The sequence below is a fragment of the Typopeltis vanoorti genome, chromosome 12 (genome assembly GCF_054136105.1).
Source record: "Typopeltis vanoorti isolate ZY-2024b chromosome 12, IOZ_Tvanoo_1.0, whole genome shotgun sequence".
In the NCBI taxonomy this organism is placed as follows: domain Eukaryota; kingdom Metazoa; phylum Arthropoda; class Arachnida; order Uropygi; family Thelyphonidae; genus Typopeltis; species Typopeltis vanoorti.
In genome coordinates, this window is record NC_143560.1 from 51,890,929 (window position 1) to 51,913,828 (window position 22,900).

General features: G+C 34.7%; 1 protein-coding gene across 3 annotated transcripts in view; it reads left to right on the plus strand.

Annotated features, from left to right (window-relative positions):
- The window catches only part of GrlHz (Gustatory receptor-like Holozoa), a 253,757-nt gene that overhangs the window by 143,254 nt on the left and 87,603 nt on the right, over positions 1-22,900 (plus strand). For all 3 annotated transcript variants that reach the window (XM_090401540.1, XM_090401539.1, XM_090401538.1), the window contains exon 6: positions 10,010-10,077. In XM_090401540.1, coding sequence (XP_090257666.1) covers positions 10,010-10,077 — 68 coding nt within the window. The remainder of the gene's footprint in view (positions 1-10,009; positions 10,078-22,900) is intronic.

Sequence of the window (22,900 nt, forward strand, 5' to 3'; positions counted from 1 at the left end):
TCACATAAGCTATACACATCTACATTTTAATTGTACAATTCAGTACAATAATTTTGTATCACTTTACTTTCACTTTTTATTACCTCTCAGAGAAATTACTTATTTTATAATATTTAGGCAACAGTGCTATAATTTCTTATGTTACACTTTTCACTCTTAATATCTTTATAATTGTTATAATGTGGAATTCATATAACAGAATAATAGCAATCACAGTAATCATGTGCAAATATTGTTCACAGTTACACAAGGTAGATAATGTGATTACATGCTGCATTTTAATTTTATTATATTTATATTTTTTTCCTTTTTTTTTGTTCGTTCGCACTTGTCACTGCACCAACAAGTGAATCCAACACTGCTCATTGAGCAGTGTCGCTACAGATAAATTGTATGCTTGCGTGTGTTATTTCTGTGAGATACGAAACTTTTATTATTGGTGTGTGTTTGTGGTGAGGATGAAATATTTTTGGATAATCTTATTTTATTTATGGATTTTATTTTCAAATAATATTTTTAATAAAGCACATTTTTTAATATGTAAATTTACTTATTAATAAATTGGTTACTGGTTAGGAAAAAATGATTTGTATATGCAGCACCCCCCCCCCCCACTTAAAATTTTCACCAGCCACCACTGATTAGTTGATTAAGCCATGCTAATCCCACCTACTTGGAAGCTAGGGTTAACTTTAATGAAGAGGGGGATTAGCATACACTATTTATGTTTGGTATTTTTTATGGATGAACTGTGGGCATTGAATGCTGGTGATTTGTGAAATGTATATAGGTGTGAATGCTATATTAATTGTGTAGGTATAGCTTCCATAGTTTGTGTTTTAATGTTCTATAATAGCCTGTGTTTTAAATTTTGTGGCAAGTTGTTGAGTAGTGTGGGCATGAGATGGGATCTCACTGTGAAACCGTATAATTTGTTAAAAGATTTAGGAGTGTAAAGAGTTGTGGTTGGTCATGTTATGCGATACATGTTTCTGTTGTTACGACAGGTGTTGTTGAAGTAATTCCTTAGTAACATATAATAATAATAAAGTTGAAATTAAGTGTTCCATGTAAGAGAAAGTACAGTATGATAATTATTTCAAAAGATTAGAATTCTGCAATCCTTTTTGTTAAAAAAAAGCAGTTAATTAACAAGATACATTTACAGGCTTTCAATATAATCTCTATTCTACCGTATCATTACTACCAATACTTGGGGAAGTTATGTATTCCTGTCACATAACCTTTTTTTTTGTTAATATTTTTATATGGCAGTATATTACACTTCAGCAGAAATTTCATGAGTAGAAGGAAAATGTTTCAAATAGTAACATAATAGAATAATATAACATAATAAAAGTCTTCTGTTCGTTATTTTGTAAGATTAAGTACACTTGGGTCTCTTTTTATGCAAATCTTTTTTATGCAGTTTTGAAGTTATGTGGTGCATAATTATCTTCAAAACATATGTACCATTGTACATAATGAACAGCGTGTTGCAGCGCATTCTGGCATAATGTAACGTGTAAGCAGTGAGTGTTCGTGAAGTTTAATTTTGCATGTGAGTAAGTGTTTGTCTTTTCATTATTGTAAGTCTAATTTTGCTAATTTTTATTTTAAAGATTTAATTTGGCCCAATGGAAAAAAAAAGCACCAAAGAAAAGCAATTTTTTTGAAAATGAAAATTGCAATTTTAGATCTCTTAGCAAAAGGAGAGGGATCTATGGTGATTGGTAAACATTTTCATTTAGGTGAATCTACTATAAGAGCAGTTAAAAAGAATGAAGTCGCAATAAGAAAATCTGTCATTTCTGGCACTAAACTAAGTGCCAAATTATCATTGTACTCAAGAGATGCTTTATTAGAAAAAGTAGAATGAGTGCTTGTAATTTGGATTGAAGAATTAACTCAAAGAAGAATTCCTATAAGTGTTTTTGTTTATAATTAAACAAAAATGCTAATAAAGAATTTTTGCTAGCAAAGGATGTCTAACCTGGTTTTTAAAAGGAATGCACTTCATAATGTGAAGATTACAGGTGAGGTTGCAGCAACAGATGAAGAAGCAGCCAAAAATTTTCAAGAGAAGTTAGCCAAAATGATTGAAGATGGCGGATGTTGTCTCAATATCAAATGTTTAATGCTGATGAAACAGGATTGTTTCGGAAGAAAATGCCTAGCTGAACTTACATCATAAAGTCTGAGAAAAAAGCAAGTGAGTTTAAAGCAAGCAAAGATCAGATAATGTTGTTACTTTGTAGCAATGCTTCAGGGGATCGAATGTCGAAACCCCTCCTAGTAAATCGATCTCTAAGACCATGTGCTCTAAAAGGCAAAGATCTAAAACAGCTACTGGTACATTGGATGGCTAATACAAAAGGCTTGGGTAACAACTGCTGTATTTACTGAATGGTTCAATAATTGCTTTGTACCGAAGTGGAATCATATATGAAGCAAAAAGCTCTCAATTTTAAAGTTTTATTAATTGTTGACAGTGCACCAAATCATCCAAATTTACATTAGAACATCCAAATGTTCAGGTAGTGTTTTTTTCTGCCCAATACAATGAGCATCATTTTGCAGTGTCTTCAAAAAAGTTCCTCATTAGCCTATATTAGGGTTTTTGGATTATCTGACCCTTAACTCACCAATGATACTAATGTAGTATAAGTTTTACAACTTTTAATTTATATATAATTTAAAATATATTTAAAACATTGCAAAACAGCATTTCAAGAATTTTTCCCTATTTAAATTTGGACTTAAGTTGTATAACTAGAACAGATACATGATCATATTATTTCTTATATAAATTCTTAGTAAAAATTCTTGAAACTCTACCCTGTCATTCAACTTCTGATATCAAAGAATAAACTTATGTTTATGGGCAAATCAAAAATTTCAATATAACCAACAGTTGTCTGACATCTTATGCTTCCTCTCTCTCTCGTGAGATCTGTTCAAAAATTTATGAGAAGATTATTATTTTAAAGGAAGTGGAGACGCTATCATTTTGTTTCATAAACAAATATATGTATTGATATGTTGTAACATTATGAAAGAAGCCTGAAGTCATTGCATCACTTCAGTCACCTGTTGGATGAACAGTTTTGTTTTTCCCCTTGAGTGTCCTGATGTCAGGAATAGAACGTGTACATCAGCATCAAGTTTTGCATTAAACACATCAAAAAAAGCTACAAAAACTTATCAGATGCTTAAAACGGCTTTCAGAGATAATGCTTTAAGTTGCAGAAAGACATTTCGAGTAGTTCAAAAGGCTTAAAAATGGTTGAACTTCAATTGAAGATTACCCTTGCCTTCAATGACCATAGACTCACAATTTGAAGGCTCATGTTCCTGAAAAGAATAGTAACAATTGGTGAATTACTATTTGAGAGCTAGCCTGTGAAACAGGAATCTCAGTTGAATCCCACTACCAAAATCTGATGGAAGATTTGAAAATGAGAAAGATTGTTGCATAGTTTGCATTGAGACTTCAGCTATTTAAACTCATGAGTTTCTAGCTCATAAAAACATCATATTTGGACCCTGTGACTTCTTTTTATTCCCAAAGCTAAAGTCTGTAATTAAAGGACAAAGGTTGCAAGACATAAATGAAATTAAACAGAATGCAACAGAGCAATTATTATTATCCCAAGAACCCATGGAGTCAAAGGCTCATCTAAGAGGTCCTTTTGTCATGCACACAGCTCATCATACCACCTTAAACACACTCAAATTCTCTGCAGACACCACACTCTCAGGCAAGGCATTCCATTCATTCATAATTCTGTATGCAAAAAAACCTGCTTCTCACCCTTGCTCACACCCTCCTTATACAGCTTCCAGGGATGACCTCTGATTCTCCCCTGATCTCACACTGTTTTCTGTAAAACTTCTCCAATATTGATCCTATAACAATCCCTTATCAACATTAGGTCTCTATCATATCACCCCCCCTCCTCCTCCTATCCACTAAACTCAGCAAATTGCATCTTCTCAAGCTTTCCTCATAGTTTTCCCTCAAGCTTTTCCTCAACATTCCAGGGATCAGAAATTACCTTAGTCAGTCACCTCTGGACCCTCTCCAACTTCTCTTCATCATTTTGAAAACCAGGTGACCAAATTTGGGTACAGTAGTCCATGTGTGGCCTAATCAAAGCTTATACAATGGAATAAGAATCTCCTTACTTCTACAAGTCAGTGTTCTCCACATCATTCCCAGAATTCTTTGTGTTGTCCTCACACAATTTTGGCAATGTGTCCCCTAAATTTCAGATCCTTATCCATTATCACCCAAAGATCCCTTATTTCCTCCACCTTCAACAATATATACCCAGCAAGCATAAACTCTACATCCCATCTTTGTTTCCAAAATTTTTAAAATCTTATATTTTGCAACATTGAACTCTCATCCAATTCACATTTCATTCTTCAAGCATTGCATCTTTGGTTTTCCAGTTATATACTCTGTAGATCTTTTCATCGTGAGAATGTCATTTGTGCCTAAGTTCATTCTAATATACCTTGTCATGGAGTATCCAACTAAGTAGTCACCTCCCTCTTTCTTCTATGCTGTAATCATTTAACTAAGGAGTCAGTAACACCTCTTCCTCCATTCAAGTATATAGCAGCAAATTGGTTTCCATAGGCTGGCTGCCAGATAGTACATGGGACCGAACCTGTTGGTAACTTTTCAGGAGGCTTTCTGATCAACTGACAGATAATCCTGCTACTTCTTACTGTTCTAGGTTGTGCTGCCTGGAGGAAGTCTGATTATAGCAGCTTACATTGGGAACTGTCTGAGGCCACACTTGGATTAGAGTCTGGGCATTCTCTCTATGTGAGTGGTGTCCCCCCCCCCCCCTCAAGTCCTTTGGCCCATCACATAATACAAAAAAGTCCAGAGTCACAGCAGTTCTCTAAATATATCAAAAATGCACAAGAAATTGCAAGAAAACATTTGCAAAAATCCAACTTAAATCTTTATCTCACTTGCTTGCCTTCATTTGCTGCCTCTACCATTCTCCTAACTCAGATCACCAATTTATTTGACTGTTTATTTCTGAACATACAGACTAATTACCTTAGCAGTGAGATAATGGTGATTTCAATGACCACAGGTCACGCTGGAATTTTAATGGAATAATTATCAGCACTGAGAAAGGATTAAAAATAATTTTAATACTTCCAATATTTCGTCTCTGTCACAGAGACATCTTCAGGGATTACAAAAACTATTTTCTAACAACACACACACACACACACACAAAAGCAACACAGTAGTGAGTGAAACTAAAGTCCTATCTAGGTGGTGCATCCTCTATGGGCATTTGCAGGTAGCCTAGGATGTAAAGAGGGATCTCTAATAATTAATGTTTCCCAAATTTTGGGAAGTTAAATGCGACGATATTTGTTTAAATTAGGTTGATTCCTGACTACCGATGCAGATTCAAAAAACAGTCTTTCTCTTTTGAATTTACTATGGTGGAGCATGGACGTTTTTTTTCCAGGAGATCCTGTGGGTAGTATCCAAAACATGGTCTGCAAGGCCAGATTGACCATAATCATGATTGCAGATGTAAGATCTGTGTTTTTCTAACTGGATGGATGCTGACATGCCTGTCTGTCTGAAGTAATCCAGTTTACAGGCACAAGGTACTCTATGTACTCCAGGCACTGAGAGAGGAGGGAGCTGGTCTTTAGTGGAATGGATAAGGGTAGCAAGTTTACGGCAGGGCTTAAAAGCTGTAAGGAGGTTGTACTTTTTTAATGATCTGGCTATTTTTTCTGATGCACCACAGGCTTAAGGTATGGTGATGGCATTTCTATAGTCCTGAAGAGGTTGTCGGGGAATGGGGAAGGATTTGATTATTTTTTTAATCCTGTAGTCATTGTAGCCATTGGAAAGGAGGGTGTTGTGTATGTGTGTGAGTTCAGTTGAAAGGGCAGTTTCACTGGAACAAAGATTGTGGGCTCTATTGGTTAGAGTTTTAATAATGCCATATTGCTGAGAGGCATAGTGGGAGAGTTTGTGAATGTATCTGCCTGTATGAGTAGGTTTTCTATATACCGAAAAAAAAAGGTTACCATTAGGAAGGCATGTTACTAAGGTGTCCAGGAAGGGTAAACTATTGTTATTTTCCTTTTCCATTGTAAACTGGATTCTTGGATGTAGACTATTGAGGTGACTGAGGAAGGAATCTAATGTGTCTGGGCCATGAGGCTAAATAGAGAACACATCATCTACATATCTTAGCCAGATATAAGGTTTTAGAGGGGAAGAGTCTATGGCTCATTTTTCAAAATTTTCCATGTAAAAATTGGTGAGAGGGGGAAATCCATGCCAGTTCCCTCTGTCTGTTTGTAGATTTTATTCTTCCAAGAAAAATAACCAGAGTTGATGGCAAAGGAAAAGAGATCTAAGATATCAGGAGGAAAATTTTTTTTTAAGAGTGTTAAGGTGTCAGTTAGGGGAATATGTAAACAATGAGATGATGTCAAAGCTGACCAATATGTCTGTACTATTTAAAGTAAGATTTTCAATTAAGTTTTTCAAGTGGGTAGAGTTTTTCACATGAAATGTGGTAAGACCAGTGGGGGGGGATCAGAGAGTTAGCTAGCTGCTTTGACAATTTGTAGCGAGGTACATTGGTGGCATCTATGATAGGTCTTAGGGGAGAATTAGGTTTATGGATTTTAGTTAAACCGTATATACGGGGGGGGGGGGGGGGGAGAACCAAATGGTTTGAGTTTTTTTGTAATGTCAGGAGGACACTTTCTTTTTTAAGAAGTTTTTTTAATTTTTTAACTTCAGTTTTTGTGGGATCGTGTTCAAGTGGTATGTAGGTAGGCCGATCACGAAGAATAATATCCATTTTTCGATTATATTCGGAAGCGACATTGGCATTACCCTTTTCCGCTCTAATGATGACAATACCAATACTTTTTTCTTTCTGTAATTTTCTGAGGGCAGAGAGTTGTCTGGAAGATAAATTCATTCTTGGAGACAACTCTTCCAGACAACTCTCTGCCCTCAGAAAATTACAGAAAGAAAAAAGTATTGTCATCACCAGACCTGATAAGGGTAATGCCACTGTCATTCTTAACACCTCAGAATATAATCGAAAGAACAAAATCTACAAACACATAGAGGGAACTGCCATGGGTTCCCACCCCTCTCACCTCAATTTTTACATGGAAAATTTTGAAAAATGAGCCATAGATTCTTTCCCTTTAAAACCCTTATATCTGGCTTAGATGATGTGTTCTCTATTTGGCCTCATGGCCCAGACACATTAGATTCCTTCCTCAGTCACCTCAATAGTCTACATCCAAGAATCCAGTTTACGATGGAAAAGGAAAATAACAATAGTTGTTTACCCTTCCTTGACACCTTAGTAACATGCCTTCCTAATGGTGACCTTTCTTTCTCGGTACATAGAAAACCTACTCATACAGTAGGTGGGGAAACTTGAACAATTTTCAAGATGGTGGACAAGGACCTGAAATTCAGGGGCCACATTGCACAAGTTATGAAGATATCACATCAAATAATGGCAATGATGTCGAGAACCTTGAACTTGCAGAAATAAAGAGGTTATGATTCCATTGTATAAGGCCTTGATCAGGTCTCATATGGATTATTGTGCACAGATTTGGTTGCTGGGTTTCATGGTGACGAGGATATGTTGGAAAGGGTACAGAGAAGATTCACAAAGATAGTCGGTGATCTTTGGAATGTGGAGTACGAGGACAGATTGAGAGAATGTAAGTTGCAAAGCCTTGTGAATAGGAGGAAGAGGGGGGAGGGGATATGATTGAGACATATAAATTGGTCAGGGATTGTTATCAGGCAGACATAGAAGAGATTTTTCATAGAATTGGAGAGGGGAGTAGAACAAGAGGCCATTGCTGGATTGAGTGAGAAGCAGGTGAGAAGCAGGTTCTTTGCATGGAGGGTGGTTGGTGAGTGGAATGCATTGCCTGAGTGTGTTGTGGATGTGGACACATTGAATCAGTTTAAGACGCGGTTGGATGAGCATTGTATGCAATAGTGAGTACCTCCCACGATGAGTCTCTAACTGCATGGAGGTCGGGTGTTGATAATAATATAACTAGACCACATGGTTTGCATGTTTGCAGCTTAAATAGCAAACAGCATGGAAGTAGTAGCAAGCATATTTTGCTGATAACATAGACTATTCTGGCATGTCACCTAGTAGCACAATGCCAATTATTTGATTATAAATCACTTTTTCTAAAGAAAGATTTGTTTAGATTATTAAATCCTAATATGTTTTCTTAGATGAAATGGTTATAAACAGCTATAAAAGCCTGCATTATAGAAAAGAAAGAGCTTAGATGATGCAGTGGAAGCACTCCAAAAGGATTCATTAATTTTTTTTTTTTTTTGGAGGGGGGGGGAACTGAAAGTCATTCTGTGCTGGGAAGAATTGTAGATATACCCCTCTAAACATGTAATTAGGATGAAGTAATAAATTTTACTGAACATAAGGCTAAGTAATGTGTTGTAACTTATGTAAATGAGAAAAAGGTGCATTTTAACACGATGCAAATAATCTCCTTTAATCAGATAAATCTCATCAGCTGATGCACTCTTTCATAACACTTCCTATGTTATCCTTTTTTTTTTTTTTTTTGTCTATTCCTCATTTCCAGCATCTTTAGAGTCTCGAATATTATCTTATTTGCTCATTTCTAGACCCTTTCCACTCTGTTAATCATCTCTCAAAACTAGGTAACTAGATTTTCACAGAGTCCAGGTCTTATAAAAGTTATACAATGAAACAGTTACTTTTGTATTTGTTCTTATTAACATTTTTCTCCTCTTTGCCATTAGAATAATGTGCTGTGTTGAATTCACAATACTTATCCCTAAATTTCACAACAGTTTATCCCTTAAATTTTAATTCTTTCTCCACTTCTAAATTTTATACACTCATTTTATACAGCTCAACCAATGGAGTATGCAACACTCCATCTCCAGCATGCCATGCTTATCTCCCCATATTGTTAGCTATTCAGACCCATCTGTAGGACCATGTATCATCAGCAGAGCATTCCTTAAACGCAACTTCACATCATCTGCAAACAACTTAATATTTTCCCAACTATGTTCAAACCAGTTGTTTGTTTTAATACTGTCAATAACTAATGTTAATAATAATATTGTTATTAGTTTAACACTTGTAAAAATAGCCTGCATAAATATAGGATGGGTAGGAGTGAATTCCTAAAATTCAACCTATGTGAACTTTAAGAATCCCACCTCCTTCCTATATATCATCACAGATGTCGATGTACCTAAATTTAATGGAGCATGTAAACAAGAATAGTTTGACAGTTAATGTAGAAAGTATTTATTCTTAGTTACAAAGTAAATTATACTTGATAAAAAATAATGCTTAGTTATATACTGTATATGTGAAGGTGTGTTTGCATTATGGAATACTAAGGCAATTGATGTGAAGTCAGCAGCCTCTCTATACAAGTAGCATAGTTGTGAAAATACTTCATGCGCAGACTTTCCATTCCTTGGATAAAAGATTAAACAAAAATATAATTTCATATCAAGTATAATTTACTTAATGATTGTGTTTGTAAATTGGCAAAATAGGTTTGGGTATCAGTAAATTGAGTGTTAGAGCAAAAATACTTGGAAAGCTGATGTAAATTAAATGTGTATATTAGGCCAAGTCATATGAGGTTATACCTGACTGAATATTATACATGAAATAGTACATGAAACCTATTTGATTCTGCAAGCTACGATTTATTCTTGGTCTGAAAATAAGGATTTTAATTTTACTTTCAGAAATAATACAAGATGAGTGAAGATCCCAGGATAATCAGAAAATAAACATTTCATGCAGCTGCAAAATAATGATACAGCTTTTATTTGGAGAGTCTAGAAATACTCAAAAAAGAATATATAGTTTGTGTAGTACACGGCTGTTTCTTTACTCCTTATTTGCTTCCTTCCTTTTAGGTATTTTTGCAGTCAACTAGCACCCAAGCATGGCATCTTACTCAAAGGAGACTTATTCGTAAATTGAGGTAATTTTTTTTATCAGTTTGGTACACTTTTAAAGTTTTTGCATTGCAAGTTTATAATGCATTTTAAGAATTTTTTGTTAAAAGTTTCTTAACTTTTTTTAAATTAAATTCCCAGTGTGCCTTTGTAAAATTAATTTAATCATTAAGAATAATTTTTCACCAGAAATTTTCTGGATAAAGCTAATTATATCAAATCTGTGATGTGAATTGTGTGTATATATATATATATATATATATATATATATATATATATGTGTGTGTGTGTGTGTGTGTGTGTGTGTGTGTGTGTGTGTGTGTGTGTGTGTGTGTGTTAATGATACCAAGCTATTTTAAACCTGGTTTTACTCCATTTCCCAAGTAAGCAAACAAACAAACAAGTCAAGTTTTCAAGTTTGCACCTGCAAGTGTTGCAACACGTAGTGCAAGACCAAGGCAACTCATGGTAAAAGTAGAATTTACCCTCAATGCAAAGCACATCTCCTCCAGGAGATGTATGATGCTTTGTATTAAAGGCAAGGGGCCACTACCCAGACTGGTTTCGACCTTTATTGAAGTCTCATCAGTGGGAGCCAGGCTAGAAATACCAAGAAATACAAACTGGTCTGGGTAGTGGACCCTTGCCTTTAATACAAAGCATCATACATCTCCTCCAGGAGATGTGCTTTGCATTAAGGGTAAATATTAAGATTAGTGATCAGAGCTTATTCTACTTTTACCATGAGTTGCCTTGGTCTTGCATTACGTGTAGGATCAGCTAGACTTGCAACACTTGCAGGCGCAAACTTGACTTGTTTGTCTGTTTGCTTACTTGGGAAATGGAGTAAAACCAGGTTTAAAATAACTTGGTATCATTAACATTTATTATACCCAAGGTAAAATACTTTCTACATTTATATCTCCTCCTGAGATTTTTATTTAATAAGGTTAAAACACCTTATGGTAACTTGTTCTGGTAAAATACTTATAAGCTCTGTATTACTAAAATCTTGGTATTTCTAGCCTGGTTCCCACTGATGAGACCTCAATAAAGGTCGAAACCAGTCTGGTTTCGACCTTTATTGAGGTCTCATCAGTGGGAACCTGGCCCCTTGCCTTTAATACAAAGCATCATACATCTCCTCCAGGAGGTGTGCTTTGCATTGAGGGTAAATATTAAGATTAGTGATCAGAGCTTATTCTACTTTTACCATGAGTTGCCTTGGTCTTGCACAACATGTAGGGTCAGCTAGACTTGCAACACTTGCAGGCACAAACTTGACTTGTTTGTTTGTTTGCTTACTTGGGAAATGGAGTAAAACCAGGTTTAAAATAGCTTGGTATCATTAACATATATTATACCCAAGGTAAAATACTTTCTACATATATATATATATATATATATATATATATTCCATATGAGTTTTTCTGTTTTCAAATTCCATATTTTTCAAAGAAATAAACATGTAGTAAATAAATGGATAATAATTGCAATGTAATTGCATTCAGAACACATTTGCAGTGATCAGAATTGTAATTTTATTGTTGCTAATAATATATGAATTAATTAATAATGTGGCATACTGTATTGGTGGATCTGTAGTAGAGGAATTAGAGGAGGCAAGAGATCTTGGGGTGACAGTTTATGAAAATTTAAAATTCAGGAGTCATATTGCAAAAGCAGTGAAGGTAACTTAGAGGATTGCTGCGATACTAAGAAGGACTTTGACCAGTGAATATAAAAAAAGTGGTGGGTTCCATTGTATAAAGCCCTGATCAGGCCACATCATGCTTATTGTGCTCAGATTTGGTCACTGGAATTTAGCACATTAATGTTGGGAAGTGTTTCTCACATTAGCCATATACCCATGGGACTTCTCATTACTGTTTGTGTGCCATCCCCACATTGTGTGAGTGCTCAGATTCACTGACAAAAAGCTTATATGGCATGTTAGTTTTTATCTGTTTTGGTAGAATTTTATTTGAAGCTAGCATTTGTGATCTGTCTTAATGACATCGAAAATTTCAAATGCAATTAAACAAATACTTATTTTATATAATTGAAAATTTGGACAAATGTTAGGACAATTGTTTTTAGTTAGATACTGTGATTGGTGGTAAAACAAATGGTTTTGCTTGAGTTTATGCAGCATGGTTTCTGTGGGAGGAGGAGGATGGGTTTCATTAGCTAGTGCCATTTTTATCCCAGTTGTTTATAATTGCAATATATTTGTTGACAAATATATTATACAGACTGGAAATGTCGTTGTACCTTATTCAGTGATACAGTAAAACTACTTGTTTTTCTTGCATCTGCAGTATTGTGGCTGTTGGGAAGGGCATGTTGTTCACTATATAGGGATAGCTGCTTTACAGTCTTCAGACAGTATATACATAGAGAGTAAAAATGTATCTATTCCTAACTGAAAATTAATCCTTCTGTATTCTGTAAGAAGAATGCATCTGATGAACACCAACAAACTAGAAACATATATTGGAAATCCACATGTTCTAATGATGAGTTTCCTGAGCTGCTGTGAAAATGAAAAAACGCATCTAATGAAGTTTGAATTTTCAAAGATGTAGTGAACAATTCATATGATGATTTCAATTTGATATTGTATTTACAGAGCAGTTTCTCATCTGGGGAATTAAACATTTCACAAAGTAAGGTTTCTGGTTTCTGAATTTTTAGTTTCAGGCAATCAGGAGTACAGTAGGGAAGATGAGCCACTTTTACCACTTAATGCAGAAAATCCATCTGCAATGCACTCCACATTTCTAACTGATGACCTAATGGAATTTATGTCAAGAGAAACTAACAGATTTGCAGATAAGTTCTTACCTACAACTGAGGATTGTGAAACTCCAGGTAGACAAGTGAATTCCAAGAATTAAACTTATTAAGAACAAAATTATTTATGTATATATAAAATTAAAATATTAAATATATTAAAACATGAGGAATATTCTGTCAAGAAGGAGTATTGTGAAACTACAAGGCAGGTGGTTATGACATGCTTAGGAAAAAGCTTAAATCTGTACCATGGCATAAAACTCTGCAGAATAAGGATGTTAGTAGTACATGGGATATAGTTAAGGATCATCTAGAGAAGGGATTCTCAACCTATGGTACTTGATTTTTTAACGATACTTGTGACATAATGATTAATGTTATTTAAGATCATTATATGAATTTCTGAATTAATATCTTTAATTATGTTTTAAAAATGTTTACTCTTCTAATACTTAGCGATATGACATCACGTGGCTCGTTCTATGTATGAATGATCAATTGTTCGTATTCCACTTTGTTTTTTAAAAACTATTCCTATGTAGCCACTGAAGATGGTCTGTAATATTCAGACCGAAATATTTGGCAAATTAAACATTATTCTTGTGCTAACGTGTATATATTTCTAACCTATGGTACGCGTACCACTGATGGTACGTGAGCCACTGCCGGGTGGTACGAAAACAGATTTGCTTACTGCTACATCTAATATCTTGAATTAAATATAGTGGTACGCCACTGGAAAAAGGTTGAGAACCCTTGATCTAGAGGGAGCAGTATTAAATTGTATACCTAGGGTAAGGAGGGTTAATCGGATGGGAATTAGATAGATGAGTAATATCATTAAGCATGAGCTGCAGCAGAAGAAAATGCTGTGGAGGGTATATAAAGAGAAAGGTGACCAGCATGGCAAGGAATACAAAATCAGATTATGAGAAAATCTAGCCAGGCAGGCCAAAAGAAATTCCAGAGTTCTTTCATTATGTGACAAGTAAGAGGAAGAATAACTATGGAAGATTAACCTTAATGAGTGATGAGGCAACAGAAGCAGGTAAAATAGTTGAGTTACTGAGTGACCACTTTGCAAGCATATATCTTCCTAGTGAGGTTACTGCTTTAACATGTGATGATAGACATTAATGTGGGAACAGAGGTGGACGAATTGGATGCTCTTAGGATATTGCAGAATCACAATGTAAATACAGCTGTGGGATTAGATGAGATATCAACTAGGGTTTTGCGAATTAAATTAAACTAAGTTGTTTAATTTAAGTCTCAGTTCTGGTAGAGTTCCAAGGGAGTGGAACGAGGACAAATTTATTCCTTTGCATAGGGGAGGTTCTAGGACTACAGTAGCAAATTATAGACCAATCAGTATCTCATGCATGGTGGTAAAAGTACTAGAAAAATTGGTAAAAAACAGAATTCAAGAATGGATAGATAAAAGTTATTTTCCAAATGCCTTCCACTTGAGCATCATGTGTCTCTTAATTTCGTCCATGATATTTTGTTCCATTGATATTGTCCTAAGTATATGTAATGGTCTACTTGTTTAAATTCCTCATTATTGATTTTTATTATTTCTGGTTGGACATAGCTATTTAAACATAACTTGGGTCTTCTTTAGGTTTATCTTTAGTCCAGCTGTTTTGCTAACAATTTGGAGTTCATGGATACGAGTCTGTTGAAGTAAAGATAACTATGTCATCTGAAAAGCATAAATAGCTTGAATATCTTCCATTTATCTTCAGACTTTTCCCTTCCCAATCAAGAAGTTTGAATATTTCTTCTAGGCATGCTGTGAATAATTTTGGAGAGATTGTGTCACCCTGTCTTATACCTCTCTGTATTTCCAGTAGAGATGCATCCATTGAATGAATTGCTGCTGTGACATTGGTGTATGCTGATTTGATGGTTCTGACGTATGGCTCTTCCACTTGTTGGTTTCGTAATGCTTTAAGTATTGCACAAGTTTTAAGTGAATCAAAGGCTTTCTCATAGTCAATAAAACCAAGACATAGTGCTAATTGATATTCATTACACTGTTCAGTAATCTGCTGTACAACTTGAATATGGTCCATTGTACTAAAGCCACTTCGAAAGCCTGCCTGTTCTTTTGGTTGTGCTAGGTCTAGAGTCGTACAAAGCCTATGAGCTAAGACTTTTGTAAACACTTTGTAAACCACTCATAGTAGACTGATGGGTTGGTAGTTCATCAAGTCTTCTACCTCACCTTTTTTATGTATCAGAATTAGGATAGCCTTCTTCCATGTTGTTGGTACATCATTTTTCTTCAGTCATAAAGTAAATAGTTTTGCTAAGAGTTTGTAGATTATTTCTCCACCAGTTTTTAGAAGTTCAGCTATTACTCCATCCACACCTGCAGCTTTCCCATTTTGTAAGTTTTGGATGCTCCACTTCTGGTAGAATCTTTGGTACTTCAGCTGTTTTGTAGTTGTCTTCTTCATTTAATTCATCATCCTGATATAATACTGAGTAAAATTCTTCAATTCTTTTTGCTATAGCATCTCTATCTCTGGTTATGGTCCCATCTTGTAGTTTGACTGTAACTATCTGTTTATGCTGTTTGGCATTTTTGAGACTATGTTTGTTTTCGATTGTTTGTTGCATGAATTTACAATTGAATTTTCTTGTTTCTTCTGTGATACGTTTTCTGATCATTTTGCACAATTCAGTGTATTCAATTTTATTCTGTAGGTTATTTGATTGTTTCATTTCTCTCTGTTTCTTCAGATATTTTGTCTTGTTTCTGTTCTGTGGTACCAGCTATTTCAAGTGAGCATTGTAAAAAGTTTTGGATAATAATGCCATTACTTTCTGATGGAAGAGCATTGTCATCTATAAGATGTTTAAATCTATTGTTTAGTTCATGTTGGAATATATCTTTTTTAATGTTGAGTTTGTGTACATCAATGTTTTGCTTTGATCTTTTGAAACATCTTTCTTCTTTCTTTATATATATATATATATATATATATATGTTACAGTTAAAGTGATAAATCCAGTTATTATTAATAATTACCAGTTAAAGTGAATAATTTACAAGAATTAATCACTTTAACCGGTGAATAATTCCTAGAGGAGTCAGGTAAATGTAATAAAAACATGTTTATAGGTTTTCATTCTCAATAGAAATTATAACAGCTTAGGTTAGGTTGGGTAAGTTTATAATGAAAAAAGTAAGGAAAGTACTTCTTTTGCACTCAATGAAATCAGAAATCATTATAAACTAACCTAAACTAACCTGGATGTTGCATGTCGAACCAGAGTGTAGTCGTAGTTTGTCATGGGCAGATTAATGGGGATAAAAGATAAACATTATTGTGGGCCGAGCTTAATGATTGCAAGCAGATAAATGGGGATAACAAATAAAAGTTGTTGTGGTAGATGAATGGGGATATTAGATAAATGTCGTTGCTGTACCTCTTTCTTCATCAATGGAAAAAAACACTGATCAGTTCCTCTCTGATTTATCTATTATCCCCATTCATCTGCCCACAACAACTTTTATTTGTTATCCCCATTTATCTGCCTGCAATCATTAAGCTTGGCCCACAATAACATTTATCTTTTATCCCCATTAATCTGCCCACGACAAACTACGACTACACTCTGGTTCGGCATGCGACATCCAGGTTAGGTTAGGTTAGTTTATAATGATTTCTGATTTCATTGAGTGCAAAAGAAGTACTTTCCTTACTTTTTTCTTTATAAACTAACCTAACCTAAGCTGTTATAATTTCTATTGAGAATGAAAACCTATATATATAAAACCTATAAACATGTTTTTATTACATTTACCAGACTCCTCTAGGAATTATTCACTTTAACCTTAACATATACATGTTTGGATAAAATATTAAAATTATGGTAAAAATTTAAAAAAAAAAATTAAACATGAAAAAATATTGTTTATTATCGATAAAATTATACAGTTTGGTATAATTCAAAATTACTTTAAAATAAAATAAAAAGATTGATTTACAATTTTTGGGCATTACAATTAAATCCTTTAATTGTAATGTCCAAATATTTATGAGACGGAGTAAACACGATAAGCACTATGAACACTCTACTACTGGCGCAGTGGAACTGTGTGACGGACAGTGCTGCATTACACTAATAGCTCGCATCTCACTATGACATGCATATGCTTGCATGCATAGCAATATGACACTGTGGTAAACACTGTGCTGCTAGCACCCTTCGCCCTCCTAAGTGCTACAAGATGGATTTTTATTATTTTTTTATACAAAATAAGAGAATTGTATAGGATTGTTGATGATAAAATTAAATATTACAAGTAAATATAAATTAATTAATAAATATATTTATATATTGAGAAAAATTGGGGGTGCTGAAGTTCTGCAGTGCCTATGCACGAGCCGCCCCTGATCAGATTACATTATAAGACAATGAATATGACCTTCAAAAATCAGTTTATGAATTAAATAAAATAAGCCAACAATACAATTTAAAAATTTTACAAAAGAAAACAAAACTCATGGCATTTGAAGGTTGAGATCATATTAGATCAAAAATAGTCATAGAAAATAAAATAATAGGACAGGTGACATGGTTTAATTATTTAGGTTGCATAATAACATACAGTATATAAAGATAAAGATGAAACAATAAAAAAAATTCAGAAAATCTGTGGAACAATTAAAAGAACACTGAATAATAAAACAAGATGAAAAACAACTAAAATTTTATAAGGAAATGATATTTTTAAGAGCAATTAGAGGATGCACAAAATCGGACCATATAAAAATTGAAGATATTAAAAGAGAGAGCTAGATATTCACAACATTAATGCAAAGATCAAGGAATATAGTGAGAAATGAAAGAGCATCTATTTAGGATGGAAAGGTATCAGCTACCAAAAGAGGCAAATAGATATATATATATATATATATATATATATATATACCAATGGGAAAGAGAGAGCAAGGAAGACCAGATGCAAGATGAAAGTCCAGTGAAGCTGGAACAGGCAAATGCCTAATCCTTGAAAATAAAATAGTTGTGGCATCTCAAGTTACTTTTTAGGTTACTTGTTAGTGCCCATAAAGGATACTCTCTGTAGCTAGAACTACATTTTAGTCAACTATGTTCCAGTTTAATTTGTTTTGCTTGCTTGTTATTGTACTCACAAAGATGTTTCTGCAACAGGGTTGAAGTACTGGAAGCATTAAACTGCTGTTTAATTCTTTCCTATGCTGTTTTCAATTCATTAAACATCCAACATGAGTTTTATATCTCATTCTGTTTAAGTGACCATTTTTGACCTGACTTACAGAAATAAATGTGGAGGTATAAAAGTTTTCAGTGGCAGCAGTGCATAATCCAGAATACTTATCATACCACTTTATTAAAAAAAAGTAAAATAAAAACTTTGTTAGAATTATAGAGGGATTTTATTATTATTATTATTATTTACAGCATCTCCATGGAGTCTGGAGACGCATCCAGATGACCCCAATCAGCCATCATACACACAAATCCTATCATACCTCTCCTTGAATCCATTTACCATCAGGTAACTCACAACCAATTCTGGCAATCTATTCCACTCACCCACCACTCTCCATGCAAAAAATCTGGTCCACACATCCTACTAACTACACTCTTACACAACTTCCATGGATGGCCCTTAGTTCTCTGACTATTTGTCACATATTGAAAAATTTTACTTTCATCAATTTTTTAATCCCTTTAATCCCTTAGAAACTCTTAAAAGTTTCTATCATGTTCCCTATTTTCTGCTATCAACTATACTTTGTAAACAAACCTTCAACCTATCCTCGTAGGGAGTATTCAACAGTTATCACTATCTTGGTCACTTGTCTCTGGAACTTTTTGACCACCTCCTCGTCCCCAAGAAACCCAGGTGACCAAATCTGTGTGCAGTAGTCAAGATGTGACCAAATCATAGCCTTATAAAGAGGAATAATAACTTCCTTGTCTTTACTTGTCATATTTTTCAACATCCAAGTAATTCATTAAGCTATTTTGCCATCTTTTCCAATATGCCCTCTGAACTTTAACTCTTTGTACACCATTATCCCCAAGTCCTTAGCCTCATCAATTTCCTGCAAACCAGTACCATCAATATGATACACCATATGCAACCTTTTCAACCCAAAGTGCATAACCTTATATTTTGTAACATTAACTTGACAATCATTATCGATTGCCCACAATGCCAATTTATTTTAATCATCCTGCAGTATATCTACATCACCTATAAAGGTGATGTAGATATACTGCAGGATGTAGATATACTGGGAAGAGCAATAGTTGATAACAACTATTGCTCTTCCCAGTTGTTTGCATCATCAGCAAACAACTGAATATCCCCTCTTAAATCTTTCCTTTTTATATGCTACTCTCTGGTGTCTGTCAGCCACTCCCTTATCCATGCCACTAGCTTCATATCCATTCCCATCCTCTCCAGTTTTTGTAATAGTTTTCCATGTGGTATTATCTCAAATGCCTTGGCAAATCTAGCAGTATCATGGTGCAGCCATTATCTTTATTCATTTTTACTGTCACTTTATTATAAAATGTGAATAAGTTACTAAGACAGGACCTACCCTTTACAAAGCCATGGTACTCTGCCCACTGTAGAGTATCGCATCCCTATCCACTGTTGTAATTTATCTTTCACCAACTTTTTCAATACTTTAATAACCACTCCTGATTGGTCTGTAGTTTGCCACCTTTATTCAAAAGTATTATCTTATCCTCTTTCCACTCCCTTGGAACCCTGCCAGAGCTGAGACTTAGATTGGACAACTTCGTCAGAGGTAATGCCAGTTCTCTTGCACATTCACATAGTACAGGGGCTGATATGCCATCCAGTCCCACTGTTGTGTTCACATTCATATTTTTTAACATGCTGAACACTTCCTGTTCATTCTACCTCAATGTTGATTTGAATCTCTATAACATCAGCAACTATAATATCACTATCTGAATGATTTTACAGTTGCTGTAGAACATTTTTCTACCGAATGTTCCAAGAAAGATCCAGTGATCATGCTTGAGAGAAAAGGCTAAAAAAATTTTTGAAGGACAAAACTTGTGAAGAACAGACTGCAGCAGCTGATCTAACTGCTGCAAGCCTAAGGCTATTTAAGCTTCTTGGATTTTAAAAAGCATATAAGTAAAACACATAATTTGCACATTGAGGACTGACTCTCTCTCTCTCTCTCTCTCTCTCTCTCTCTCTCTATATATATATATATAGTGTGTGTATACACACACACACACACACACACACACACACACACACACACACACACACACACACACACACACACACACACACTCACCAGTGGGCACGCATACCTATTTAGGTTGGGTGTGCTGTCGTGTAGCTTATGCAACCTTTGCTACAAAATTCACGTCAATTTGACTGTCTGATTGCATTTTTATTGATGTGTGAAAGTTTTAAGAGTGCATAATGCATCAACATTCATCTTGATTAGTTCAATGAAATTAACTGTAGGATAACTTGGAATACTTTAAGTTATCAATTAATATAATTTTAAATATGGAAGGCATCAAATGAACAACAGCTATGTTTCATGCACACTGTTTATATCAGAAGCACAAAGGGTTTATGGCTTCATGGTGGAATTAGATTATCATTGGCAAATACTAGAATGAGAAACGGATAATATGAATTTTGATACAATTTTTAAATATAGCCATATAATATGCACAGAAAGGAGAGGAAATCGCCATGTAGCCTTTAAAGGAATGTGGAGAACCGATCAGGGCTTCTGACCTAATGTCCAATCCTCACCTTTAGGTATCCACCTGGATACTGAACAAACGAGGATGGGCTGGAAATTTAGGATTTAGCCAACCAAATTGTATAATTATTGGCTTAACCAAAATAAAAAAAATGAAAGTAAAAGTACAACATGACAGATTTTCATGCCAGCTGGGGCATTGCCTGGTTAAACAAGGCCATTGTTGTTTTCACCAGGGAACCAGTGCAAATAGCGAATAGTCAGCTACTGGAACAAATCCTAAAACCCAGCCCAACTCAACATCACCAGAGTTCGAGATTGGTACTATCAACATAAGAAGTTTGAATAGCAAAGAAGTGGAGCTAACCTGAGGAATTGGATAAGTGCCAGATCAACATAATACGGGTGACTGAAACAAAAAAGGCAAAAACTTGTGACATCTTTCTGGACAATAAGTACAAAATGTTTTATTCAGGCAATGACAATCAAGGAAAAAGAAGGAGTAGCCGTAGTATTTAACACTAAATATGAGGCTAATCTTCTTCAATGGCAGGCAGTCTCAAGTAGAGTGATGTGGACAAATATGAGAATGAAGAATTGGACAATGAGACTTATTTGTGCCTATGGTCCCACAGAAGGTTCTACTAAGGTAGCAGTGGAGGAATTTTTTGAGGCTTTAGAGAAAGCAACTGAAACAATGAAAAAGGAAAAGTTGGTATTAGAGATACTTTGATTTCACCTTACACTCTAATAGATCCAGAAAACTTTATTCCAGTGGGATCTAAATAGCAGAGTAGGAAATGACATACAAAAATATATTGGAAAAATTTGGAGAAAAGAGCAAACTAATAATAGTGGCAAATACCTATTGGATTTCTGCTCAGGACATGGACTGGTTATTACTAGCACAATGTTCCAAAATAAAATTGTGCACAAATTCACATGGAGAGAAGAGGCAAGGAATAAGAAAAGTCTCATTGACGATGTTATTGTTGAGAGGGATGTTTTCTCCCTGGTGCAGTACACCAGAGTGTACAGAGGATTTGAATTTGGAAGTGTCATCAACATAATACGGGTGACCGAAACAAAAAAGGCCAAAACTGGTGACATCTTTCTGGACAATAAGTACAAAATATTTTATTCAGGCAATGACAATCAAGGAAAAAGATAGGCTTTAGCCAACCAAATTGTATAATTATTGGCTTAACCAAAATAAAAAAATGAAAGTAGTCTTGAAATTTGAAACTTAAAATTTAGTCTTGAGCAGGATAAAATTGAATTTCATATTGAAAAGAAGAACATGTAAGAAAGTTTTAAACCAAATAAAAGTTGAGCAGCTCTCAGATGTGAACTGTAGAGTAAAATATGCAAACATGATTGAAGAAAAAATGAAAGACTTTGAGAACAGGAACCAAACTTTGGAGATTCAGTGGCAAGACAAGAAGAAAACACTGATTGATTCAGCCAGAGAGGCATGTGGTGTGGTTGTCTGTAAGGATAAAAAAAATCAGAACTCCATGGTGGACACAGGAAGTTAAAGAGGCAGTGAAGGAAAAGAAGAAAGCATATCAAAAGTTCCTGGCAAATAAGTCAGCTTTTACTCTTACAGAATACAGAGACAAATGTAAGAAAGCTAAACACTGTGTAAAACTAACTAAACAAAAGTCATGGGAGTACTTTGGTAAGAACATAGAAAATAAATATCAAGAAGGTGGCAAGATATTCTGGAGATTGTTGAAGAAGCTCAGAAATAAAGAAAAGAGTGCTGTAAAAGGAATTAGAGACGATAAAGGTGACATGAAAACAGGAGAAAAAGATATTCTTCAAGTATGCAGTAATAATTTGAAAAATTGCTAAATGAAACAAGCAGTGATGATAGCACAGTGGTAAAAAACACTGACCAGGCATGCAGTCAGCAATACATATTGATACTTGAAGTAGAAAAAGCCACCAAAAGCCTGAAATATGGAAAGGCAGCAGGAGTAGGTGATATTGACCAGAAATGTTCACGTATGGAGGTATAAAAGTCTTAAAGTTGCTGCACTGCATAGTTCAGAAGGACGAATTCCAGATGATTGGAGTAGAGCTCTCATAGTACATATATAAAAAGGGAAATAAAACTGAATGTGAGAATTACAGAGGTATTTCTCTACTGAGTGTTCATGGTAAGATATATGCAAGTATACCTGAGAAACGGTTGAGAAGGAATGTGGAAGGGAAGTTTGGTGAAGAACAGGCTGGATTCAGGCTAAATAGAGGCTGTTAT